The 27207-nt window shown below is 44.2% G+C and overlaps 1 protein-coding gene and 1 long non-coding RNA gene across 2 annotated transcripts in view; one reads left to right on the forward strand and one right to left on the reverse strand.

Moving 5' to 3' along the window:
• LOC113454929 (uncharacterized) overlaps window positions 1-27207 on the forward strand; it is a 37029-nt gene that overhangs the window by 1192 nt on the left and 8630 nt on the right. The window contains exons 2-14 of the mRNA XM_087923130.1: window positions 126-374; window positions 690-968; window positions 1518-1805; window positions 2228-2299; window positions 7526-7671; window positions 8234-8419; window positions 12246-12423; window positions 13032-13277; window positions 13887-14129; window positions 15229-15504; window positions 16040-16327; window positions 19764-19912; window positions 21074-21223. Coding sequence (XP_087779256.1) covers window positions 126-374; window positions 690-968; window positions 1518-1805; window positions 2228-2299; window positions 7526-7671; window positions 8234-8419; window positions 12246-12423; window positions 13032-13277; window positions 13887-14129; window positions 15229-15504; window positions 16040-16327; window positions 19764-19912; window positions 21074-21223 — 2750 coding nt within the window. The remainder of the gene's footprint in view (window positions 1-125; window positions 375-689; window positions 969-1517; window positions 1806-2227; window positions 2300-7525; window positions 7672-8233; window positions 8420-12245; window positions 12424-13031; window positions 13278-13886; window positions 14130-15228; window positions 15505-16039; window positions 16328-19763; window positions 19913-21073; window positions 21224-27207) is intronic.
• LOC148126740 (uncharacterized) lies at window positions 10815-12298 on the reverse strand. Its single transcript, XR_015742505.1, has 2 exons — window positions 12200-12298; window positions 10815-10941 (listed from the first exon to the last, which is right to left on the reverse strand). It is a non-coding gene; the product is annotated as an uncharacterized LOC148126740 (long non-coding RNA).

Consider the following 27207-nt stretch of genomic DNA (forward strand, 5'->3'; position numbering starts at 1 on the left):
AACCGTTTTCCGAGTCATAAAATATTTATTTTTTAAAAAAAAAGATGTTGGAGGGGATGGAGCTGCAGGGCGAACTGCAACCCCCCCACCCATCAATGCTGCCCTTCCCCCTCCTCCCTCTCCAGGCCCACCCACACACTCCCTGAGCTACTTCTACCTCTACCTGCCAGAGCCCAGCCGGGGGCCACCTCAGTTTTCCATTAGGAGCTACCTGGACGACCAGCCCATCGCTCGCTTTGACAGCCTCACCAGGAAAATGGAGCCTCTGGTGCCCTGGATGGAGGAGGCGGAGAAGAGGTTTCCGGTCTCGGTCTGCAAGAGGGTCTTCAGGGCTGACCTGGAGAAGTTATCCAAACTCAGCCACCAGAGTGAAGGTGAGCAGAGGCTGGGTCACCTTTGACCTCCAGGCCTGCAGGGGGCATAATGGAGAGATTTTCTTTCCTGAAAAGAACGAATCCCCCACTCTCCACCTCCAGCCCTGGTTTTCTCCCTCCCCCCGGACACTCTGCACAGCCTGAGGGTAGCCAAACAACGTTAACTGAAGACACTTCTCCTTGTGTGTTAAAGAGGGGAGGGAGAAATGGTGTTTCTCTCCCCAGGTGGCAAGCGGGATATCGACTCTAATGGTGTCTAGGGAGTGGAATCCTGACCCTTTTCATTCACACCCACCTCCTCTGGGTCTGTTTCAGGGCTTCACACCTGGCAGGCTGTTTGGGGCTGTGAACTCCGGGAAGACAGGAGCAAAGGAGGATATTTCCACTATGGCTACGATGGGACGGACTTCATCAGCTTCGACAAGGAGACCCTCAGATGGGTGACAGCTCAGCCCCAGGCCCAGGAGGTCAAGGAGGAGTGGGAGGACGATCCAGGGTGGTCAGAGAAAATGAAAGATTTGCTGGAGAACGCCTGCATTCAGTGGCTGCAGGGATACCTGTCCTACCAGAAGGAGGAGGCGGTGCAGAGGATCGGTGAGTGACAAAAGGGGGTCTTCACTGGGCATGTTTCTTTGGGCTCCCCCCTCCCCATAGTATTTCTGTCCTACATAGCCAAGCTACCCTCTGTAGAAAAGGGACAGGCAGGATCCCACATCAACTGACAGGAGGAAAATAATCATCCGAGCAAGAAATTAATGCCGGTGTCTCCTTGTTTCCCTGAGAAAAAATTGCAAAGCAGAAGAAACCGATGTCCTGTTTTGGGGTCAGAAGGAAAAGACCAGTCTGTTCCTGAATTCTATCTGGAACCCCTTGAGCAAATTCAATTGGGGGGGGGGGGTTTAAATTAAACCTCAAACATTGAATTAGGTTGGTCAACGGGAGAGCTTTACCCAACTTTTATTTTTAACCCTTTCAAAAATAGATCTAAAGAGCTTCAATGCCCCAATCTTGGAGGCTCCCAGAGGTTCAGAGGAGGAGAAGGGGCAGAGGGAGAGAATGGCCAAAGGAGGCCTTGCCTGTTATTAAGCCATCTTGACAGAAACCCTCGAAAACCTGGTTACTCTGGTGTTGCTTCTTCTGCAGAGCCTCCCATGGGGAAGGTGACTCACAAGGTGGTGGATGACAGTCTGGAAATCCTCACCTGCCAAGCCTTTGGCTTCTACCCGAAGGAGATCCAGGCCATCTGGACCAGGGATGGAGAGGCCTGTGTCTACGAGACCCTCCGTAGCAACGTGGCCCCCAACTCAGACGGGACCTATTATATTCAGCTCAACATTGATATCGACCCCAAGGAGAGGGACCGTTTTCGGTGTCACCTGGAGCACGAGGGCTTGCAGGAGCCCCTGGACTTGGCCTTCAAGGAGGAAGGAGGTGAGAGGCTTATGGGGTTCTGATGTGTAGGAAAAAACTTTGTGTAGAAGTTACATCAATATTTGACAATGTGGGCCGAGTTTGCTGCTGCTCCATCTCATGTTTTCAGGTGGAGAACAGCAAATACGGTATAGCCGTCTATTTAGCAATGGGAGAGAAGTGATTTCTGTGAGAAGAGTAGGAAATGGTGATAGGAATAATGTGAATAGATGATATACGAGATGATGGGCGGAGGCTCCTCCTTCTGCCCTTCAAGGCCATTCGCTCTGCCCTCTTCAGCCTTGGGGGGGAGGAGCTTCCTTCAGGTGGGGGCACTTCCTGGTGGCCGGTTCAGCTTGGGAAATGCTTCCACTGCTCAGCATCTCCACTTCAGGGAACTCAGCATCTGTCTAACCAGAACTTCTGAATTTCTCCTCCTTTAGCTCCCACAAGGTGGGCTCTTGTGGGAGTTCTGGCTGCCGTAATCTTGGGAGCTGGGCTTCTCTTCCTGATAGGTAAGTGAAACAAACCCATCCACTGACATCCCCTTCCCTGTGTCTTTCTGGGTTGACTGAGCTGGGGTAGATGCCGCAGCCTCCCTGAGAGTTTCACTCGTGATCCCTACATGACCCTTCCCCACAAAGAGTATTTGGAACAGGAGTCAGAAAGAAGAAGAAGAAGCTATGCAGCTATTTTTTCCCATTTCTTGAAAACCTCAGGATGTTCCCCCTGCCTCGTGTCTGGGAGGAAGTCTCTCTCACTTTTTGTATAAAAAATTTATTTGGGTTTTCTCAAAACATAATACAAGTAAAATTTCTTTTCTTTTTTTTTGAGAATAGCATGGTCCTGGGTTATCACTTCCCCATACAAACACACATTCAATTTCATATTCATCTTTGTGTTCTATTCCATATCTTATTACTATTTTAACATTTTCTCAATCATTTTTCTCTTCCCTTAGTTTTCTCAATCTTACTTTTAATTATCTCATTCCTTTCTAAATTCAATTTTATATATATATATATATCTTTTTCTAAGTTTCAATACCTTTCTAGTCATTATATTTATACTTTTGTCTGTCCTGTTTCAATTTCATATTTTCTTTTCTCATTAAAAAATTTTTCCCCTGCAGTTACTAATTGGAGTAGGACACCTTTGTGTCTTTTAATTTTTATCCATTCAACTCTTATTTAAACTTCAATTTATGCCTTTACACTTATAACATTCAATATAACACATAACTTTCAGTTGAATTCTGCTTTGTACATTCTTAAAATACGCACTAAGTTCTTAAAGAGAATATATATATATAACAATAATAAATAAAATACTTATTCTATTCCAGTTGAGCTCTATCATTAATGTTGGTTGTAATCTTTGACACCTTTAACATTTCTTTTCAATAGGGTATCCTATTTCTAGGAACGCTTATAATATTTTTGTAATTTTTTCATGTTTCTTTCAGATTCCTCTTCACTTAAATTTTTATAACACATTTATAATAATTAAAATGTTTCTCTCCTTTCCTAATTTCATTCTCTTATTCTCTTTATTTCATTTATTTATTAAACACTCCATTACATTACAATGAGTATTTTATTTATCATTTTAATCACACTTGTTTCATATTTTCAAAGTTCATTTCTATTTCTAATATAACCATACTATCTTATGTACCCTTTCACAATCCCCCTTTCAATTAAGTTTTCACCCATTATCTCTGTGTCTTCTAAATAGGCTTATACCCTTAATCCTTGTACATTTCCCGTTTCTCTATGTCCTGTTTCTGTCCTTTATAATTTTTTTTCCTTTCCCTCTTCCCGCTCTTCTTCTCCCTTCCCTTTCTGACCCCTTCTCTCTCTAATTCTGATTCTCTCTTCTGTAATCCTCTCTTCTATTTCTTCCTAATGTGGTAGTTACTTTGCAAACTATTTTTTTTTTGAGTTGTTTTTTCAGATCTTAAATTTTTCACTCTCTTTCCCTCCTTTCCTTCCCCCCCCCCTAGAAATACTTGGTCATTGAAGATGGCGCTCTTCTTTGTCCCGCCCTTCTTGTTCTACAGGCATTTTGTGTTGTTTCTCATAATTCAGGATCTCCAGTTCTAAAAATTGAAATACGAAGCCAAACAAACCTCTTCCTTCTTGTGCATCTTCTTTCTGTTTTTTAAGTTCCATTCTCAATTCTTCCAAGAGTGATACCATTTTAAAAACTTTTAAACAACCACCCGATTTATTTTAGTCCTTTAGATCCAATAGCCAAAAATCCAAAATTCACCAAGTAATCCAAATAATCCAAAGTTGTTTCTTCTTGCTTCTTTTTTCCACTTTCTCTTCCTGGGGTTCTCTTATCTTGTTACAAAGTTTCAGTTAAAATGTATCTTTTAGGAATCTTGTTAAACTTTCACTGTTAATTCCTTTTACTTTCAGGTGTTCTCCATTTTTCACCCTTTTGTTTTTTTCCTTCCTTTAAAAGTTTTTGAGAATCCAGAAATCTTTATTATCCCTTTGACTTTTTTTTTAAACAAGTTTTATTGATTTTACGAACAAACAAACAAAACAAAACATCATTAAACATTAAAAACATAAAACCTCTTTCCATTGTAGATCCTTACAAGGCATTTAACATATTGCTTTATATCACGTACTTATAATTTATCCCATTTCCATATAAACACGTAAATTCCCTTTACCAAATTCCACATTGTTTCTCTTTAATCATTATTCAATCATATTTCCTTTCTGATTTATCTGCTATCCAGTCATCAACTTTATATTTTCCTCTGGCTTGCTTATAATTATTCTCATCTAGTCTTCCTCCGAGATTTTATTATTTAATTCTTAATTAAACACACACACATAAAACATAGACATAAAAACATAAAACTTTCTTCTAGAAAGTAACTTGGCCCCAGATTACCTCTTTTTGTATGGACTCAATTGAATTCACGCTCTTCTTATATACCATTACCCATCTTATGTACCATTCTATATCTATTATATAACTCCTCTCCACTTTTGCCTCATCTTAATTCTATTTTATATATTTAATCTTGCTTTTAAAAAAAATATTTTTATATCTTTTGTCCATTTCTCCATTTACATCTGTCTCATTTCCAATTTAAAAAAGAATAGTTTCCCCTGGAATCACTAATCGGAGTATGATGCCTTTCTATCATTCCCCTAAGTTAAAATTTAAAATAACACCTAAATCCCAATCAGATTCTGCTTAGTACACTCTACTATTTCAAAAACCAATACTACAATAATAAATCCATAACAGTCAACACATTAATCCATTAAACTCTATATTCAAACTAATATTTTAAACATTCCCTTTAGTATTTTATTAAAACTTATTATCATTCATTATTAAACCTTTTAAAGTTATACCTTGATATTTTAGTCTTTTATTAGATCTTAAAAAGTTCTGATTATCTACTTATAATACAAATACCACTATTACAATACTCATGTGTACTTTGCAGAATCCCCCTTTTTTTTAAAAAAAAAATCCCATATATTACCCATTATCCCTGAAAAAAGTTTCCTTTTCTCCATCTTGTCTTATACCTTTGTAACTTTTTCCCCCTTTTCCCTTTCCTTCTTAGCCCGCCTAAACTTTTTACCCCCCTCCTCTCCAAACCTCTGCCTTCTTGATTTCCCCTTTCTGTTGCATTCCTCTTTCCTTTTGCTTTCTAGCATTCTGTTGTTTTTGCATCTTCTTTTTCTCTTTCATAAACATTTTTTTATTTCTTAAGTCCTTCCTTTTCGCTCCTCTCTTTCTCCTTTCTTTCTTAGACACACCGATTAGTTCATTAAAAATGGCTTCTTCTTCCTCAGCTTCTTCCAGCTGTTGTTTAATTTGCTGACACATGACAAGCGCCATATCTAGAAAACAAAGGGCTTCTCCCATAACATGTTTGCCTTCTTTCTTTGTTTTTAGATATTGTTTTTTTAATTCATCAAGAGATAGCCATTTTGAACTGTTTCTTCTCTTTCTGTATCCTCTTCTTCTTATTAAGCCAATCAGTTATTTCCGAGCTTAAAACAGTTCCCAAAAGTCCCAGAATCCCACAGTCATCAAACAGTCCAGGCAGAGTACAAGCTTCTTCTTTTTACAGTTTCTCTTCTAGGAGTGAAGTCAAATTAGGGAAAGCAGAGACGTCCAATCTGTGCTTTAAATCTTTCTTAGAATTAGTTTCAATTCTCTTTATCTTCAAGGCACCTCCTCCAGCAAAGTCTTAGAGTAAAAATTTGTTTTCCCAAGCCTCTCCCTTCCCACTTATAACAAAGGACTTTAGGTTTTACCTTCTATCAAGAGGCTGGTTTCCCTTGTCCATTTGTTAATTCCATAAGGGAGGGAGAGTGACTTCCCCTTTTCGTCACTTTTCTTCGCAGCTGAAAACATCAATCGGGAACATTATAGCTTCCAAGTCATTACTTTCCCAGGTGTTAAATATATCCTTAAGGTCCCAGTTCGACCAAGAAAAAACTTTCTTTAAAAAAAAAAACTCCTTCTCCCTCCTGCGCATTCTTTATCCAATTGCCGGCTTCTTTATGGTGACCATAAAAGACCACCGCTGCACCGTCTTGAGAGAAGGGGGTTATTGCCGGCTGGGGGGGGGGGTTGCGACGCCCCTCATCCCCGTCCGGATCCCCCTATCTTCAGCTGCCCCAACAGGGCAGCCTTAGCCTCCAAATCCGTCAGGATCGGAGGCACCAAAGCGGCTAGCACAGTAGGGATCGCAGAGAAGGCGAATCCCTGCTGTCACCGAAGCCGACAACCGGAAGTGTCCCCTTTGACTTTTTATTATACTGGCAGGACAGACAAGAACAGAGGGGGAAGGTCCAGCGGAGGAAGGAGCTACTGCTTGCTTGGCTCAGAGCAAGAGACATGAGATGTGGGAAGTGTCTCCTCAATTGAGCTTCACCAAGTGTGGCTCAATGACATCCATGATATTTTCTGAGAAATGATGTGGATGTGCCTTGCTTGTCATTTGTCTTTGCTTGCCAGCCAGTCTCAGGTGCAAATGCTAAACCAGTCAGACCCTTGCTTAGCTTTTCAGGATCAGACAAGGTTGCTGGTACTTAGATCTTGCTGGGTTGGAACTGAGATTTTGGAGTATAAATCAAAACAAACATTGTAAGAATTGGATTGAGAACTACCACGTTTGGATTATGTAGGGATCACCATCTGTCTTGTACCAATTCCCCAAAGTTTAACATCCTTTTCTTCAAAGAAATTGATGGTGGCCATGGTCCTATCAGGGTAGGTTGGGATTGGGGTTTTGGAGTATAAATCAAAACACACACGGGAGAGTGTCATTTGTCTCCCATGTTTGACAGAATTCCCAGAGGTGTCACATCATGGAATCACAATCACTGATGATTCAGCAGAAACCCTACTGGGAATAGCCCTGCCGGCCAGGTTTGAATGGCTTGAGTGGCGGTGGAGAAACAGGACTGTGATGTCCCATAGGAGGTCTAATAGGAACATGGATAGTTTCAACGATCATTTCTCAATAACTCCCAGGAATGTCCCTTCCAGTTCCCCGTGGTTATCACCTCTAGACAGCCAACAATTTTGCCTTTCCTCCATAATAAGCAAATCAGGATGCTGAGTTCTAATCCAGGCAGTTTTACCATCTGGGCCCTTTGGGGCTCTTCAGCTTACTTCAATCTCAGGCAGGAGCTGCTTCCCCCAAAATAAACCAGCTATCTTCTCTCTTTGCCATCTGTCAGGCTACAGGCTGAAGTCCAGGAGAAATATCCCAGTGATAACTTGCTTCGATCACCTACCTTCAGCAATACTTTCTTCTTCCCCTACTTATGGCACTGAAGATGAAAATCAATCACAGGCGATACTCCCACACAAAATGACATCAGAGGTGAGCCCTCCCTATTGTTGAAGTCTATTTCAGAGACAAAACTCGGGGCTTGGGGGATACCCGAGAGCCAACCCCTTCAGGATGGTTGGGGTGGGGAATTCATCCTGAAAGTCTTCCCAAGGCGGCCATGGAGGGATGGTGGGAGGTCTGAAGCTCCTCTGGGGCTCAGCCCCTCCTCTTGGGACCCTTTGATCTGGTTGCTCTACAAGGGAAGATCAGTCAGAGCTCAGCTTCTCCGGCCCTCCAGCTCCAAGGAAGGAGAGTGAAACAGGAAAGGAGCAGGAAGAGAGGCATCCTGGGAAAATGGGGGATTTCTGTCCAGGAAGAAGTGGAGGGGAGGGGGAGAAGGAGATGGTGGGCTGGAAAACATGGGGGAGGCCGTCTAGGATAAAGGCTTCTTGATGAGGATTCGATGGAGGTATGAGAGAGACAAGAGGAAGGAGACACTTGGGGGGCGGGGAGTGAGGACCCCTTCCTAGAAGGTCCCTCTCTCAGGGAGGACCTGTTTGTATGGAGGGACTATGCAAACCTTTCTCTTCTCTGGTTGCTTCCTTCCCCACAGGGTTGCTGTGGGCAGAAGGCAGAGCTAAGGGAAGGAGAGGAAATACCTCGGATGGCTTCCTCAAGTGCCAGTTCAGACAATGTGGAAGGGCCGGCTCTGGAGACTTCAGAGGGGAGCCTGGAGGAACTTCTGGAAGAGGCCAAGCCAGGCATGGAGGGTCTGGAGGAAGAAGGGAGCCCAGGAACCTAAGAGGGGCCCTCAGAGGAACAACCGGAGGAGCACCTGGCTGGAGAGGAAAGGGGAGAGAGGCAGCTGCAGCTGGAGGGCTCCCAGTCCCAGCCAGAAACCCAGGATGGAAAAGGATTGCAGCTGCTGATCCGGAGGGATGAGGAGAACCTGCCTCCTCCTCCTCCACTGCACAGAGAGAGGCGCAATGGAGATCGGTGAGGCCACTCCATTGCCTATAACTCAGGAGTCCGGCATTTGGACAAAGCCGTGTTAGAAACAACCACACTTTCCCTCTGCCATGCAGGTGCTGTAACTCTCCGACGGCTGTTCACGTGACTTCCAATTCAGATCTGCTTCTCAGACTTTGGGCGTGCACCTCGCCTTCTGAACTGTGCCTAGACCCTGTAGTGTGCGTGTGTGTGTGTGTGTTTTGCCTGCATGTGCATAGACTTGGGAACTTATTTCTTCAAATTACTCTCCAAAGCAGTGAAGGGCAGGAGAAGAACCAATGGTTGGAAACTAATTCAAGAGAGAAGCAACTTTATAATGCTGGGGAACCGAAGTTGCCTTCAGACCCTTGATATTTCTGGGAAGAGCCGTCAATCTTTCTACCCCATTATCGAAACAATTCCTTCCATTTTTCCCTTTGTTTTTCCTTCTTTTTGCATTTCCCAGAGTGGTTTCTCCCTACCACTCTGTGCCTTTGAAATTCTTTTTTTTCTGCACTTTTTTGGGAATTTCTTACTGTTTTGTAGCTAAGTTTTGAAAAAAAGAAACCTGGAACAAAAGCTACAATTTTAAGAGGACAATATGCTCTTGAACTTTATATCTCGTATTTGGAATTTAACAAGAGGACAAAGGGAATGGATTCTCCATGTCTTTACCTCAGCCAAAAGAGCAATATTGCAGCACTGGAAATACAAATGTTACGGGGTCCCTTTCAGTTGTGGATCGAGTGGTCAAGGCCTGGAATGCACTCCCTGACTCGGTTGTTACATCCCCTAACCCCCACCTCAAACTAACCACTATTGACCTCACCCCATTCCTAAGAGGTCTGTAAGGGGCGTGCATAGCTGCACCATCCTGCCTACCATCCCTGTCCTAATGTCTCCATTTATTCGTACCTATTTCCTGTATTCTTACTCATGTTTGTACTTACACCTATTATCTTGTAAGCGATTGACAAATCAAATCAATCAATAAATAGAGAAGCCGCAGCTGTTTATATCTTCCGCCCTTCTGAGAATAGCAACAGTATGCCAACCAGATCTTCGGTGGGGGTGGGTGGGATGGCTATCCCAGAGAGTTTGAGAAAGCACCCCGTCTGGGCCTCTGCCCGCTCCCTTCGCTTTCCCCTCTGACAAGCCAGCCAGGGTCCATGGAAAGGCTGGGCCTGAAGACCCCTTGACCCGAGGCTCTCTTAACTCCCCGCTGCTCCTTCTGCCTAGTCTTCCAGGGGAGCCCAAGGGAGAGCGCCCTGCAGTGATCTAACCTGGAGGGTTAGATGAGAATGGAGGTGAGGCTCTTGCCCAGTGACAGAAGGGCCAGCGGTGTAGCAGCCAAATCCAGGCAAAGGGATTCCTGGCATTTGGCAAGAGCTCCTCCAAGTGGCTCCCAAACTCCCCAGAGTGTTTGGGGGTATAGAGGGGGGTTCAGGCTCCTGATAGAGGAAAGGAGAACTTTTGAAGAGCAGAAGTCAAACAAGGCAGGAGAGAGAGAGAGAATCGCCTCAGCTTCAGGGACACAAGAGAGAAGCGGGGGGGGAAAAAAACAGAAAGGGGGGGTGGGGTGGGGGGTGGCTGGGTGGATGAGATGAGCCCCATCCCAGGAAAGAAAAATCCCGTTTGATCGCCAGTGGCTGCAACGGTGAGAGAACCTTTCCTGTACGGGAAAGGAAAGAACCTCCCCACTCTCCAAGACCCCCAGTTGGTTCTCCTTGGGGATTTTGGTGGCCATTAATGGGGCCCTTGGGATTCCCTTCCTGACGTGGAAGGGAACGGGGAATACCTGTCCAAATGAGGAGTCTCAGTGGGACCCCTCTCAAAGCTTCCCTCTTCGGATAAGTAGGGTCACAGTCTGCTGGGGGATGATGAAGGCTAAGGGGGAGCCTCCTTTTCACCTCCCAGAGGCAGGTTGGGGTCCCTCCTAGGGCCCTGGGGAAGGGAGGGGCCTTAACCCAAAGAGGGAAGGGCTTTTCTTCTCGCAATGCCTATGCAAATCATTTACCAAGCCATCCGGGGAGCTAAGGCTGCACTCCTCTCTCTAGTATCCCTCCGGTATTTCCCAGCCAGGTGCTGGAGCCCCTCCTCTCTCCCCCTGGAGATCCAGCAGCCCCTCCCCCACTTTTAATCTTCTCTAGAGGGCACCCATGACCTGCCTGTTCCCCCAAGTGCTGGGTAGGTCAGAGTGGGAGGATGTGCGATCTCTTTTTTATTTCCTTTTATCCTTCCTTGTTTGGTTTTATGGCGTTTCCTTTAGGCCTCTCTGTTGTTTTTCTTGTTCCACGTGCTGCCAAGAACTTCGTTTTCAGGGTGGAGGAGCTGTACAAAGGTTTTTCAACGGAGACAAAAATAACAGAAGAATAAAATTTGCAGTGAGGCTGTATGGGCCCATTGGGGGAGGGGCTTAGACGTGTCTCGGCATTGAAAACTGCTCCCTCCCGCCACCCTCAGAGCCACCGAAGTCCTCCTGGAGGAGAGGCCTTGAAATCCTGGCCAGGAATCCTTTGGATCCCACTTGGCGGCTACCCCACCTGCCCCTCTGTCGTTGAGCGAGATTCCCACAGCCGTTCCTCATTCTAGAACAGGGGTCGCCAACCTTTTGGACCTCAGGGACCATCCTACTCATCCTTTTAAATTCCACAGACCAGAGACCCTGGGAAAAATCCCCTAAAAAAGTCTTCAGGAAAATTCCCCACGCCGTTTTCCTACCGATCGATCCTTCTTTATTTTCGATGACCGAATACTGTCTCCAGCTCGGTTCTGGGGGCAGGGAGGAGAGAGACTTTTGGCTTCATGCAAGGAAAGCAGCAGAAGCAGCAGAAATCTTTCTTTCTCTCCCCCAAACTCCGCCAGAAAGGAGTCTTGGTGAGACCTGTCGCAAGTGCGCAGCCTCTTGGAGCAGGAGGCCTTGGAGGGTCCCAAAGACTCATTTCTGGCAGAGTTTGCGGGAGAGAAACACTTTTGTTGCTTTCGTTGCACGCAGCCAAAAGCAGAAGAAAGAAGCGGAAAGAAGCAACCCAGTGGCCAGGCGAGGTACATGGGGTGAGTGGGGGCAAGTTCTCACCCTCTGCTCTTTCCCCCCTCCCCTCACTACCTCATGTTGTTCGCAATGCAAGGGATGCAAACCTTGTGTTCCCGCTGCCGGCCATGTGGGCGGCGCAGCCTTGTGTTCCTGCGCAGCTTGGATTAATTGCTTTTGGGGGTGACATTTCTCTGCAGACCACCAATTTTTTTCTTGTGGACCCCCAGTGGTCCCTGGCCCACTGGTTGGAGACCAATGTGCTAGAGTACTGCAGGGCGCTGTCCCTTGGGCTCCCCCTGGAAGACTGTGCAGAAAGAGCAGCGGGCAGCTAAGAGAGCCTGGGATACAAGGGTCCTCAGGGCCTTCCCTTCAAGGGACTCTGGCTGGGGGGTCGGAGGGGGAAAGCGAGGGGAGGGGCAGGCAGAGGCCCAGATGGGGGGCTGCTTTCCTAAATCCTCTGCCATAGCCACCCACACACACCGTCCAGGATCTGCTTGGCGCGCGTCCCGTTCAGGTTCCCAGAAGAGGTGAAGATCAACAGCTGCGGCTCCTCACCCTTCGTTGCGCCTCTTATTGCGCGCAAACAAAACTTTTCTTACAGCGCCCTGGCGAACCCGCAGCCTTTGTGCGGGCGGTCACCTTCAAAGGAGCTCGGAGGGGGCGGGGAGAAGGGCCGAAGGGGCGGGGCGAGGGCGGAGACCGGGCGCTGCCATTGGCGGAGCGAAGGAGCCCGCAGTTCCAGGTGCAAATGCTCGTTAGGCGCCCGGGGGCTGCGGAGGGTGAGAAGCAGCGAAGGGAAAGAGCGCGGCTCCTTGGCGGAAGGGAGCGAGGTCCGGGCCGGACGCTGCCCAAACAGGCGGCGACCCCCTTCAGGTCATCGACCGCCCCCCTCTGCCCAAAGGTTCCCCCAAAGGCCTGGAGGGCGAAGGGGGATCGATCGGAGAGCCTCGCCAGGAGAATCAGCGAGGAGGGCATCGCGGTGGCTGCGTTCACACAACCGGCGTGGCCAGGACGTTTCAACGCTAACCTCGCTGTTGGGGGCAGCGTCTCCTAGGAACCCTCCTCCTCCTTCCTTCCTTCCTTCCTTCCTTCCTTCCTTCTTCCTTCCTTCTTCCTTCCTTCCTTCCTTCCTTCCTTCCTTCCTTCCTTCCTTTCCTTCCTTCTTCCTTCCTTCCTTCCTTCCCTTCCTTTCCTTCCTTCCTTCCTTCCTTCTTTCCTTTTCCTTCCTCCTTCCCCCTTCCTTCCTTCTCTCCTTCCTTCCTTCCTTCCTTCCTTCCTTCCTTCCTTCCTTCCTTCCTTCCTTCCTTCCTTCCTTCCTTCTCTCCCTTTCCCCTCTTCTCCCCTCCCTCCCTCCCTCTCATTCTCTCCCTCCCCCCTCTCTCTCCAGGAACCCTGGAGACTGCAAGGGAGCAGCGCCGTTTTCTCTCTCCTTCCTCGGACCCGGAGAATTTGGGCAGAGTTGGACTTTGTTTGCGGATCCCGACGGGACCCAACCGGGAGCAGCGCCTCAGCGCCTCCTCCTTAGCGGACGGCCGGCCTCTTCGGTTGCCGGTGCAAAGGCGCGCGTGGTTGGAGGGCGATGCTGCTGCACGGGGCGCCCCTCTGGCTCTTGGGAGCGGCGCTGGGGGCCTTCGTGCTTGGAGCTTTTCGCGGTGAGTTTGCAGGGAAGAGTGAAAAGAGAGGAGTCAGAGCTCAGCCCTCCCGCCCTTCTCCTGCCTGGGCAAGGGGCCAGCAGACCCGTCCATCCAGCCGCACCCTGATCCGCAAACATTCACCTGGCTTGGAAGGGTTTCCTCTCTGGGGAGCCGCTCAGATCTTGTGACCTGCATCTTATCTAAATGTGCAGTGTGACTTTAAGATGTTGGACCGTCGGCCTGTTTCCTCATTTGGGATCGATTCTATCCCTGGTGGGGGCAGAAAGGAAGGTCTTCAGTTGGGAAAAGAATTGCTGAGAGGGGATTGAGGGTATGAGATTAAAATAGGACCTGGAAAAGGTAATACAGGAGCAAACAAATGTATATATGTATATATTGGAACAATTGTATACAGGGAAATATCTATTGATGCGATGCTGACCAAACGTTATGTCAAGCCAACTTCACTAAGTTCATTGTTTTTAACTCTTTTCTGAGTCATAAAATATTTATTTTTTTAAAAAAAAGATGTTGGAGGGGATGGAGCTGCAGGGCAAACTGCAACCCCCCCCCCATCAATGCTGCCCTTCCCCCTCCTCCCTCTCCAGGCCCACCCACACACTCCCTGAGCTACTTCTACCTGCACCTGCCAGAGCCCAGCCGGGGGCCACCTCAGTTCTCCATTTGGAGCTACCTGGACGACCAGCCCATCGCTCGCTTTGACAGCCTCACCAGGAAGATGGAGCCCCTGGTGCCCTGGATGGAGGAGGTGGAGAAGGAGGCCTTTCTTTCTCCGGAGTGGGTCTTCAGGACCGAGCGGAAGTTATCCAAACGGGACCTCCTGGCTGGAGGTGAGCAGAGGCAGTGCCTCCTTTGGTCTCCGAGGGTTGTTGCAGGGGACGTAGTGGTGAGATTTTCTTGCCTGAAAAGGAAAGACAAAAGACACACACACAAAACACACACACACGCGCGCACCTGATTTTCTCCCTCACTTAGAAATTCTACCTGGCCTGAGAGCAGCCAAACAGGATTAATGGAAGGAAAAGAGGTTTCTCCCTGTGTGATAAAGGAGGAATTGGGTTCCTCTCCCCAGGTGGGAAGGGGGGGTATATAGACTCTGATGCTGTCTAGGGCAGGAGTCACCAACTGGTGGTCCTCAAGAAAATTTTGATGGTCCACAGAAAAAAAATCATTTGCATTGTTTATATTGCACTCAATCAGGGGCCCTCAAACTATGCCGGATACGTGCAATGAAGGTTTGTGTTGCTGCAGAGAGTCTCCCCGTTTGGGGTCTTTTTGTGCTGGTCGGAGGGGGGACAGAAATTCCCACTCGGGGTCTGCTTCAGCCTCCTGGTGTGGGGTTTTGGGCGAAGGCTGGAGGGAAGGGCCGCTGGTGGTGAAGAGCCGGAGGGCCTCGTTCCAGTGGGACTGCATCATGGCCTGGAACTGGCTGACCCTCCCAGCCCGCTGAGCCTCCAGGTGCCGATATCTGGCCTTGCACTCCTGCAGGCCTTTCCTCTGCTTGGAAAGCCTCTGCTCCTAGTCCTCAGTGAGGTGCTTCTGCTGAGCCTCCTTCTCGGTCAGATTCCATTGGAACGGAGCCGGCTATTTGGCCAACGCTTCCTTAGCTCCAAGCCCTGCTTCCTGTTGGGGCCCTAAGGAGCCCAGCGGGCAGGCGAGGACGGGCTGGGAGGGGGTGGGAGAGTAGAGGCTAGTGAGGCACTCCCCCTTGGCCATGACATTGAGTTGGCCACGCCCACCCCGTCACATGACCACCTAGCCACGCCCACCCAGCTGGTCATTAGGCAGCTCATATTAGTGGTCCGCGGGATTTCAACTTACGCATTTAGTGGTCCCTGAGGTCCAGAAAAGGTTGGGGACCCCTGGGACTCTGGGGAGGGGAACCCTAGACCTCTTTCCTTCACCTCCACCCCCCTGGGTCTCCTTCAGGGCCTCACACCTGGCAGGCGGTTTTGGGCTGTGAGCTCCGGGAAGACAGGAGCACAGGAGGTTTTTTCCACTACGGCTACGATGGGAGGGACTTCATCAGCTTCGACAAGGAGACCCTCACCTGGGTGGCAGCTCAGCCCAAGGCCTGGAAGTTCAAGAAGGAGTGGGAGGAGGATCCTGGTTGGTCCGAGAGAAACAAATTCTTCCTGGAGGAGACCTGCCTTGAGTGGCTGCAGAGATACCTGTCCTACAAGAACAAGACTCAGGAGACGACAGGTGAGTGGCAAACGGGGGGCGGGGAAGCTGCCTTTTCAAATATGGACCGAAAAGGGTCAGGAAGGATCCCAGATCGCATTACAGAAAGAAAATAATCTTCAATGACCCCCCCAAGTAAGTACTTTTTAAAAATGATAATAAGGTGAGCAAGGAATCCATGCAGAAGGTCTCCTTCTATTTCCCTGGGAAAGTCTTGCAAAGGAAAAGAAATGGATGTCCTGTGTTGGGGTCGGAAGGAAATTATCAGTCTGTTCCTGATTTCCATCCGAACAACCGGAACAACTTCAATGTGGGAGTTTAAAATTGAATCAATCTGCCAAATTGGGGATGAGGTTGGCCAATGTGAGAGCCTCACCCCAAATTCTAGGCATCCTGTTGAAAAATAAACCTAAAGAGCTCCGATGGCCCCTTTTGGGGGCTCCCACAGGCTGAAAGAGAGCCGTGGGGGAGGATGGCCAGGTGAGGCCTTGCTACTTCAGTCGCCTGGCCAGAAACCCTCAAAATCCCAGGAATCCCATTTTGGCTGTTTCTGCAGAGCCCCCAGTGGGGAAGCTGAATTACAAAGCGGTGAATGAGAGGCTGGAGATCCTCACCTGCCAGGCCTTTGGCTTCTACCCCAAGGAGATCCAGGCCACCTGGAGGAGGGACGGAGAGATCTGGGAACAGGAGACCTTCCATAGGAAAGTGGCCCCCAACTCAGATGGGACCTATTATCTCTGGCTCAGCATTGAGATCGACCCCAAGGAGAGGGACCGTTTTCGGTGTCACCTGGAGCACAAGGGCTTGCAGGAGCCCCTGGACTTGGCTTTCAAGGAGGAAAGAGGTGAGAGGCTGAGAGGGTAGAAGTAGATTTTAGAGAAATGTTTGAAAATCTGTGTGTGGGGGGGGGTAGTTTTCTTCTGCAACATCTCATGTTTTCAGATGGAGAGCAGGAAAGGTCCTGCATTTAGCAATGGGAGAGAAGTGGTTTCTGTCAGAAGAGTTGGAAATGGTAATTTTATAGCAACAGTATAAAGATATATGAGATGTTTGATTGTGGCTCCTCCTTCTTCCCTTCAAGGCCATTCCCTCCTCCCTCTGCAGCCTTGGAGGGGAGGGGCTTCCTTCAGGTGGGGGCACTTCCTGGAGGCCAAGGAAGGTCGGGAAAGGCTTCCACTCTTCAGCATCTCCACTTCAGGGAACTCTGGATCTGCCTAATCATCAGAACCATCTTTCTCCTTCTTTATCTCCATGGTGGCTGATTCCTGTGGTAATTGTAGCAGGCTTACTCCCAGTAGTTGTGATTCCCTTCCTGATATGTAAGTGAAACAAACACACCCTCCAACACCCACCCCTGGGTCCTTCTGGGTTGACTGAGCTGGTGTGGATGGGAGAAAGGCTCTCTGAGGGTTGCAGCCAGGACCCCCATGAGACCCTCCCCCACAAACAGCATTTAGAACATGGGCCAGAAAGGAAGAAGGAACTGTGCAGCTCTTATTCCACTTCCTGCAAAACTCAATATATTCCTGTCCTCTGGGAGGTAAACTCTTTGGCCTCAATGCACCGCCTTCAGAGGAGCAAATATCAGCAGCTCAGGAGTCCAAGGAAAATTCCCTTAAATGTTCTGGGAAGAGCTGGAAAACCCATAATGCTGTCCCTGAAGAAGATCTATTTGCCACCTGGCAAAGGGAAGCTCTGATGGAAGGGGAGGTCCATGGAGGGAGAACCTGAGGACAGGCAGGAGCAGGGAGGAAGGTCCAGCGGGGGAAGCTTCTTCTTCTTCTTCTTCTTCTTCTTCTTCTTCTTCTTCTTCTTCTTCTTCTTCTTCTTCTTCTTCTTCTTCTTCTTCTTCTTCTTCTTCTTCTTCTTCTTCTTCTTCTTCTTCTTCTTCTTCTTCTTCTTCTTCTTCTTCTCTCTTCTTCCTCCTTCCCCTCCTCCTCCTCCCTCCTCCCTTCCCTTCCTCTCCCTCCCCCTCTCCCCTCCCCTCCTCCCTCTCTTCCTCTTCCTCTTCTCCTCCTGCTCCTACTCAGAGCAAGAGACCCGAGAGGGAGGGAGGATGCAGGACTTGTCTCCTCAATTGAGTTTCACCAAGTGCATCTCAGCACTTCCTGGTAATTTTCTCAGCAAGATTTTGGAAGCGCTTTGCCATTTCCTTCTTCCAGGGTGGTTCTTTTGACTTGTTTGTGATTCTGTGACCCAGCCAGGCCCAGATTAGCCTTTCAAGACCAGCCAAAAGTTGCTCCTCCTTAGATCTGGGTAGGTTAAGATTGGGTCACAAATGTTATGACACCCGAAAACTTTTTTTTTTTCTCCTCATTCCCACGGAGGCAGCAGAGAAATCCAAACACCCCAGATTGGTGACAAAGTATTAACTTTCCAAATTGAAGCCAAGGGGAAATTACATTCCCAAATATTGATATTCTAAAACTCAAATCTTTTTGCTTTAAGGAGGAAGGAAGAGAGGCAAATGATTTATACTAACATTTGTTGAAGGAGACTGCTTGGAGTTTTATAAGATTAGAGATTAAATTGCAATAAAACTTCCAAAAAATGTCTTGGAATCATGTAATTGAATTCTCCCCCAGGAAGAGCAAGTAAGAAAGCGAAACAAAACGCACTCAATGTACTGATTTTGATTGCTTCATGACTTTGGGACTTTAACTATCCTTTGAAAGACTAAGAAAACATTTGGACTGCTTAAAAAAATCCTTTTCTGTTTACAATGGTGTCTTTTGAAGAATTGAAAATGCAGTTTGGAAAATTAAAAAAAGAGGAAGGTGGCTCTTTTGGATCTATCTTTTGCTTTTAGAAATGGCGATTTCTGCTTACCAGGAAATGCAACAAGAAAGAGGCTGGGACGATGAAGAAGAAGCCATCTTTAATGGACATATGACTTTTAAAAAGGGTAAAAAGGAGAAGAAAATTAAGAATTTAAGCTCTAAAAAATCAATTAAGAAAGGGAAAAGAAAGGTGAAAAATCGATATAATGATAGAAAGCAATGGAAAGAGGAATGCAACAGAGAGGGGAGATTAAAAGTGGGAGATTGAGGGGGTAAAAAGGCTAGATTTGACAAGGAAGGAAGGGACAAAGCGAAGGAAGTTATAAAGACTTTAAACAAGATGTTAATAAACAACTTTTTTTCAGAAACAAAGGGTAAAATAAAATTTTAATAGAGATTCTGCAAAGGTACACAAGACTGCATTTTATATTTGTATTTGAAATATGTGTCAATAAAATATTCTAGGGACTGTGTAATTGATGTGTATTTAACTAATTTGTTGGGGAATACTATTTTTAATATCTATAAGAATATTATGTTTGTTTTTTTTATTCTAAAATGTCATCTAGAATGTACTAAGCAGAATCAGAATAGAAATAATGTTTAATTTTAAGCGTTGAATTTGGGGGGAAAATAGAAAGGTGTCATACTTCAACCAGTCATTACAGGAAAAAGTTTGTGTTTAAGAGAAAGATAAATGGATGATTGAAAAAGAACGGACAAAAAATACAAGTGAAATGATTTAAATTGAGATTAAATAAACAAAGTAGAATTAAGAGAGTGAAAAGAGGGGAGAAGATATTTGTAAAATGTAGAATTTTTAACAAGATATGAAATAGTATATAAGCTGAGCATGAATCTAATTTAAGTCTGTACCAAAAGTTATAACCCGAGGTTAAGCCGCTTTCTAAAAAGAAGTTTTATATTTTTTATGTTATGTGTTTTGTCAGTTTATATTTGCTTATTGAGGAGTAATATTGGATAAGAACATATGAAATAGTAATAATATGAAATATAGTAAGATAAAATATATGAATGAATAAAATTGAATAGAAATAAAGGAAGAAACAGTAAGAAGGTGGAAAACAGTAATAAGATATGAAGTTGAATATATAAGATGCTTATTAAGTTATGTTTGGAAATGTGGTAATTTAGAATTATATTGTACTTAAATGAGATGTCTTATTTGTTTTGTTAAGCAGTTGTTGGAAAAGATGTTTTATGTTCTTACGTCTTGTGTTTTGTTTGTGTACTTTTCTTTTTTTGAAAATTAATAAAACTTTACTTAAAAAAAAAAAAGAACTTCTGAGTCCAGAGTATATGAGGAAATACCACCTGTCTGGTACCAAGAAGACTGTGAGTGGTTTGGAATCGTTGTTGTCAAAGCCATTGATGGCAGTTCATCGCAGGTGTTCAGAATAAATCCTTCTCCAGCTCAGGCAGGAGCTCTCCCCCCACCCCCAAATAAACTAGCTGTCTTCTCTTTTTGCCACCTGTCAGGCTTGTTTGGGAGAAGACGCGGAAATAACCACTATCAGGAAGTGGCAAGCTGCCATGATCAGGCTCCTTCACACAGAGGTCCTTCTCCCCCCGAGAATGAAACAGAAGATGAGATTCGATCTCCCTTGTTGCCTCAGTCAACATCAGAGGTGAGTGTGGCTGTTTCCGGCTATTGCTGCTCTTGAAGAGACAAAACTCGAGGCTTCAAATAGACCCAAGAACCAAGACCATCAAGGTTGTTCGGGTGGGGAATTACATTTTTCCAAGGTAGTCATGGATTGTTGGCTTCCTGGGGGCTCCTCTGATGGGCTGGTCTGCAGTGGAAGATCCAGCTCAGCTCAGCCTCACTGGCCCCTCAGCTCCTAGGCAGGAGAGGGAGGGGGAGGGAGGGAGAGAGAGAGAGAGAGGGAGGGAGAGAGGAGGGAGGAGGGAGGGAGGGAGGGAGGAGAGAGAGAGGAGGGAGGAGGAGAGAGAAGGAGGGAGGGAGAGAGGAGGGAGGGAGAGAGAGGAAGGGAGGGAGGGAGAGAAGGAGGGGGAGAGAGGAGGGAGAGAGGGGAGGGAGAGAGAGGGGAGGGAGAGGGAGAGGAGGGAGGGAGAGAGGGAGGGAGGAGAGAGGGAGGGAGAGGAGAGAGGGGGAGGGAGAGAGGAGGGAGAGAGGGAGAGGGAGGGAGGGAGAGAGAGGAGGGGAGAGAGAGGGAGAGGGAGGGAGAGAGAGAGGGAGAGGAGAGAGAGGAAAAGAGAAGGAGGGAGGGAGAGAGGGAGGGAGAGAAAGGGAGGGAGAGGGAGACGGGGAAGGAGCCAGGAGAAGAGGTTGGGGCACCCTGGGGAAATGGGGGATTTCTGTCCAGGAAAGATTGTATCCCTGCATTCATACTCATGTTTATTCTTATACCTTTTATCTTCCAAGCAATTGTCAAATCCAAGAAAAACTAAAAAAGGACTGGAGGGGAGGAGGAGAGGAAAAGGTCAACTGGGGCTATCCAGGAAAAAAAAAGGCTCCCTGGTCTTGATGAGCTGGAGGCCTAAGGAACCCTGGGGGAGAAGTGAGGAAGCCCCCACCGGCAGCTCTTTGTGCATGGGGGGAGGGGTTGCAATCCTTCCTTCCTCTCTGGCTGCTCCCCTCCTGCCTGGGGAGGCTGCAGTGGGGGGAGGAAGAGAGAGCTGAGGGGAGGAGAGAAGAAACAGGCCCCCACCCCATACATATGGGGGTGTTGACTTTCTCCATTTTCCCCCTCTTTGAAGCACAAGGCATCCTACGGATTGCACAGGAGTCGGAGTGATCCAGGAGCCTCAGTGTCCCCATTGTGCAGGCAAGAAAAGCGGAGTGCAAAGTGGAAAACGTGGCATGGGAGCCAGCCAAGCGCATCCGTGAACCCCAACTGGCAGTCAGAGGACATGATGAAAAGTCCTTACTCTCACAATATAGGGATAGACTCAACCATCGTTTCACCTGGGAAACTGTGAGCAAGCCAAATCCAGAAAACAGTAGAGAATTCCTGGAGTCTTGGCACTTACAGTGGACAAATTGGCCATCAACAGGCACATAGAGATAAACAGCATCTACATCCCACTTAAAAGAAACAGTCCAAACACCCAAAGGAAATAAAAACTACCTTTTAACCAGCAATCTATATGAGCAGAAATGAACACCAAGATTAACACTAGACCAGCAACCAAGTAAACAGCATCCCAATCGAACGATTACCAATACAGGCAAAGAAGCTAACATTAAACCACAGCTTAATCAAGGAACTCCAAGAAGAGCCCCACCAGCAGTGACAGGGCAAGTCATTAGGATCTAAAAAGAGAGCAAACCCCACTCACTTCTAGCTCTGATGACCTTACCTAAGGGCCCTGGTGGCCCAGTTATTAGAATGCAGTATTGCAGGCTGACTCCACCAACTGCCAGCAGTTCGATCCTGACCGGCTCAAGGTTGACTCGGCCTTCCATCCTCCAGATTGTCGGGGACAATGTGCTGACTCTGTCAACAGCTTAGAAAGAGCTGTAAAGCACTGTGAAGGGGATGTGAGTCAATATAAGTAACAAGAACTGGGGGTCCCGTGCAGCCCCTCCCAGCCTTGCTGTGTTTGGGGACGTTTACAAAAGAACCTGATTCTTGTCCTTGTATTTCTTCTTGCTGCTGTCAGCATAGATCTCATTAAAGGATGAGGTTTCTTTTGTGTCCTCCCCCACCCCCCAGATTACCCCTAGAAGATCAGCTGTGGTTTCATTTCAAATCTAAATCCCAAGATTTTTTGCATTCCACTTTCTACACTTTTGTCATCTTCTATGTGTCCACAGTAGGAGACACCACATTCCTTCTGCTTCGTGGCATTTCCAACTTCTGTTTCTGTCCCGTTTCTTCATCTTAGAGATCATTAAAGGAGTTGGGTGCCAAGTGTGATGATCCAGGGTAGGATACAAAATAAACACAGTCACAAAAAACAGGTAAATCCCCTTTTATTCCTTCCCTTTGCTTCCATGCTCCAAATATTCTTGACTGAAGACAAAAAAACTCCCACACAAGCAGTTACAAGAAGGAGGAAATGCCATTTAAATTATAAAAAGTAAAAGACAGAAATATTAGAGATGAAAAGAATATAAAAGGAATGAAAATCAAAAAGGAAGAATTTAAGCTGCAAGCATTTGCGGATGATCTGGTTTTCATCTTAGAAGACCCTTTAGAAACAGCATCAAAATTGATAGAAAAGATAGAGACATATGGAAAGGTGGCTGGTTTGAAAATAAAGATAAGACAAAGATTTTGACAAAGAATATGCTATTAAGACAAATTGGAAGAACTGGCAGACCTACTGAAAATTCAAGTCACGAATAAGATCAAGTCCTTGGGGATATATTTGACAGCAAGATGTAGTACATTAAAAGAGAATAATTATATTAAACTTAAACAGCAGATAGCGCTAGATTTGGTGAAATGGGAAAACTTACAACTCTCACTAATAGGGAGAATCTCAACAATCAAGATGAATATATTACCCAGAATTTTATATTTGTTTCAAACAATTCCAATTAGGCTTTGAAAAGACTATTTTGAAGATTTAAATAAAATTGTGTTGAAATATATATGGCAAGGTAAGAAAGCGAGAATGAAATTAAAACTTTTGCAAGACGCTAGAATTAGAGGAGGATTTGGTTTGCCTAATTGGGAGTTGTATTACCAAGCTACAAATTTGATGCGGGTCAAGGAATGGATAACATTAAGAAATACTAGATTGTTGACATTAGAAGGACATGATTTGTTGTTGGGGTGCCATGCTTTTTTATGGTACAAGGAAACTAAAACACAGGGATATTTTAGAAGACACCACATACGGGAGTCTCTGAGGTTAAACTGGGAGAAGATTAAAAGACAATGTTATTTGAAAATTCTAGTCTGGTTATCGACTATTGAAGCATTCTCATATCCTACAATATACAAAAAGGAACAAACATATGGTGAAATACTGAATGAAAAGGGCGAACTTAAATCTATGCAAAAACTAGAGGAACAAGGTATAAAGATGAATTGGTTTTCATATGCGCAAATACATTCAAGGTATGATAAAGATTCTAAAACAGAAGGTTTCTATGAAAAACTGACTGACGTAGACAAGATTTTGACAGGTACTGATGAAAAGGTGATTAAAAAATTGTATGGATATCTATTAGAAATTAAACTAGAAGAAGAAAAAGTTAAAGAAACTATGATTTCTTGGGGGAAGAATTTTGGATATGGGATTGATTTAGAGAAATGGCAACAATTGTGATCTCAAAATTATAAAATGACAATGTCAACAGGATATAAAGAAAATTTGTATAAGATGTTTTACAGGTGACATTTTCCCCTGACAAGAATAGCAAAAATGTTCAAGAATAAATCTGAAAAATGTTGGAAATGTCATCAGACACCTGGCTCATTTTATCATATGTGGTGGACTTGTGCGCATGCTAAAAAATACTGGGCTAAAATCCACATGTGGTTGGAAAAAATGATGAAAAAACATATAGACTTGAAACCAGAGATATTCTTATTGGGAATTTTACCTGAAATATATAGTAAATATATATTGTAAATACCTGATTGCAAATGTATTAACAGCGGCTAGGATTATTTTTTCTAAAAATTGGAAAAATGAGAAAATACCATCACAGGAGGAAATCATTAAGAAAATATTGGAATGTGCTGAAATGAGTAGATTGACATTTGAAATTAGAGAACAAGAGGATAAACAATATTATAAAATGTGGGATCTTTTCTATCAATGGTTAGACAACGAAGTACAGTAATGAAATATGTAGATTTTTAGAAAATAATAAATATATAAAGATGTACTTCCTTATTATAACTACAAAATGATTTTAGGATAGATTTGGGATGATAATATGAACTGTTATAAAATAAATTAAGTAAATTATGGTTATCTTGTAAAACATGAATGAATAAAAGTATAGTCAAATGATTGATTAATAATGATACTAAGGTATTTAATTTTTGATTGACAATATGAGATTATATGTAATGTAACTGTAATTGAAGACTATGAAATGGAAGAATTCGTAAACCAACGGGCACACTGTATGTACACCTATGGAAGATGGCTTGATGTTTTTATGTTTTGTTTGTTTATGTTTTTTTTGAAAACAATTTTATTCTTTTTTTAAAAAACAAACAAACAGACAAAACATAAAAACATCAGCTCTCATCCATATTTATATACAAACAGTGAGTCGGTTGGTTCATCAGTTTTGTGCATTCATTTCGTAGTCACAATTACAATTACCTCACATAATAATTCTTATTATCAATCCAAACTTATATATCCTCATATCATTATTAAAGAAAAAAAGATTTGACTATACTTTTATTCAATCATGCTTTATGAGATAACTATAATTTAAGTAATTTATTCTATAACAAATCATATAATCCTACCAATTCTATCCTGAATAAAAGAAAAAAAAAGAAAAAACATTTTATAAATATACCAAAAAAAAAAAAGAAAAGTGAAATCAATATTATTCCTTATTGTCTAACATTCTAAATTTCCATTTTTGTATTTCATCATTCAGCCATTGATAGAAAAGATCCCAAATTATATAAAATTGTTTATCTTCTTGCTCTCTAATTTCAAAAGTCAATCTACTCATCTCAGCACATTCCAATATTTTCTTTATAACTTCTTCCTGCAATGGAATTTTCTCATTTTTCCAATTTTTTGCAAATACAATCCTAGCCGCAGTTAATACATTTACAGTCAAATATTTCAAATCTTTACTATAAACATCTGGTAAGATTCCCAATAAGAAAAGCTCCAGTTTCAAATCTATATGCTTCTTTGTCATTTTTTCCAACCACATGCGGATTTTAGTCCAATATTTTCTAGCATCCTCACAAGTCCATCACATATGGTAGTATGAACCAGGTTTCTGATGACATTTCCAACATTTTTCCGATTTGTTCTTGAACATTCTTGCTATCCTTGTCGGGGGAAAATGCCACCTGTAAAACATCTTATACAAGTTTTCTTTATAGGCTGTGGACATTGTCATTTTATAGTTTTGCAACCATAATTTCTGCCATTTCTCTAAGTCAATCCCGTATCCAAAATTCCTCCCCCAAGCAATCATAGTTTCTTTAACTTGTTCTTCCTCTAGCTTAATTTCCAATAAGTAACCATATAGCTTTTTAATCACCTTTTCATCAGTACCCATCAAAATCTTATCTAAATTGGTCTGTTTATCATAAAATCCCTCTGTTTTGGAATCCTCCTCATACCTTGAGTGTATTTGCACATATGAAAACCAATTCATCTGTATACCTTGTTCCTCTAAGTTTTGTATCGATTTAAGTTCACCCTTTTCATCTAGTAATTCCCCATATCTAACTGTTTGTTCCTTTTTATAAATTATAGGATAAGAAAACGCTTCTATCGTCGATAACCAAACTGGAATTTTCAAATAACATTGTTTTTTTGTCTTCTCCCAGTTTAACCACAAAGACTCCCGTATATAATGTCTTCTAAAATAACCCTGTGTTTTGGTTCCCTTATACCATAGAAAAGCATGCCAACCCAACAACAAATCATGACCTTCTAGTGTCAACAATCTAGTCTTCCTTAATGTTATCCATTCTTTAACCCACATCAAATTTGCAGCTTGATAGTACAACTCCCAATTAGGCAGGCCAAACCCTCCTCTAGTTCTAGCATCCTGTAAGAGCTTTAGCTTTATCCTTGCTTTCTTGCCTTGCCATATATACTTCAACACAATTTTATTTAAGTCCTCAAAATAATCTTTTCCAAGCCTAATTGGTATTGTTTGAAACAAAAATAAAATTCTGGGTAGAATATTCATCTTAATTGTTGAAATCCTCCCTATTAATGACAATTGTAAGTTTTCCCATTTCTTCAAATCTTGGGCTATCTGTTGTTTAAGTTTAATGTAATTGTTCTCTTTTAATGTACTACATCTTGGCGTCAAATATATCCCCAAATACTTAACCTTGTTCGTAACTTGGATTTTCAACAATTCTGTCAATTCTTCTCTTTGTCTTAGTAACATATTCTTTGACAAGATCTTTGTTTTATCTTTATTTATTTTCAGACCGGCCACCTCACCATATGTCTCTATCTTTTCCAGCAGCTTCAAGGCTGTTTCTATAGGATCTTCTAAGATAAAGACTAGGTCATCTGCAAAAGCTTGTAATTTAAATTCTTCCTTTTTAATTTTCATTCCTTTTATAGTTTTATCTTCTCTGATATTTCTGTTCAACACTTCCAAAGTCAATACAAATAGCAAGGGAGAAAGGGGACAACCTTGTCTTGTGCCTTTTCTTATATTAATAGAATCTGTAAATTCTCCCTCCATCATTACCTTAGCTGTTTGTTCATTGTAAATTGCTTCTATTGCCTGGATAAATCTTCTAGCAAAGCCCATCTGTCCCATTAAAAGTAACATAAATCTCCAATTCACATTATCAAATGCCTTTTGGGCGTCTAAAAATATCAAAGCCATTTGCTTTTCAGGATGCGCCTCATAATATTCCAAAGTATCCAGTAACTTGTTTTTAAAAACCAATAAATTTTTTTAAAAAGAATGAACTTCTGAAAACCAAACGTATCAAAAGGAATCTTTTATTGAGATGAGACAATTCATGTAGGAGTTCAAAGCAGCGTCTGAGGTCTCTCAGGCATACAGGGAGAGATAAGGGAGTTTAGAACCCCTCCCCTTATCTCGATGTGTACTTAGTGAAACAAAAGCCAGTATGTTAATTCCCTCCCACCTCTTCTGTAGAAATGATCTTTTTCACAGTTTCCCAGGGCACATCTCATTTCCCACCACCCCCTTTTCAGAACAAACTTTTCCAGAGGTTCCCAGGACACATCTCACTGTGGAATTTTTATGGTCTTCTCACCTCCTGGCTGTGCCTCTCAGAGGTGATAG

Source organism: Pseudonaja textilis, chromosome 2 (genome assembly GCF_049901715.1).
Source record: "Pseudonaja textilis isolate UNSWEBS1 chromosome 2, rPseTex1.2, whole genome shotgun sequence".
Classification (NCBI taxonomy): Eukaryota; Metazoa; Chordata; class Lepidosauria; order Squamata; family Elapidae; genus Pseudonaja; species Pseudonaja textilis.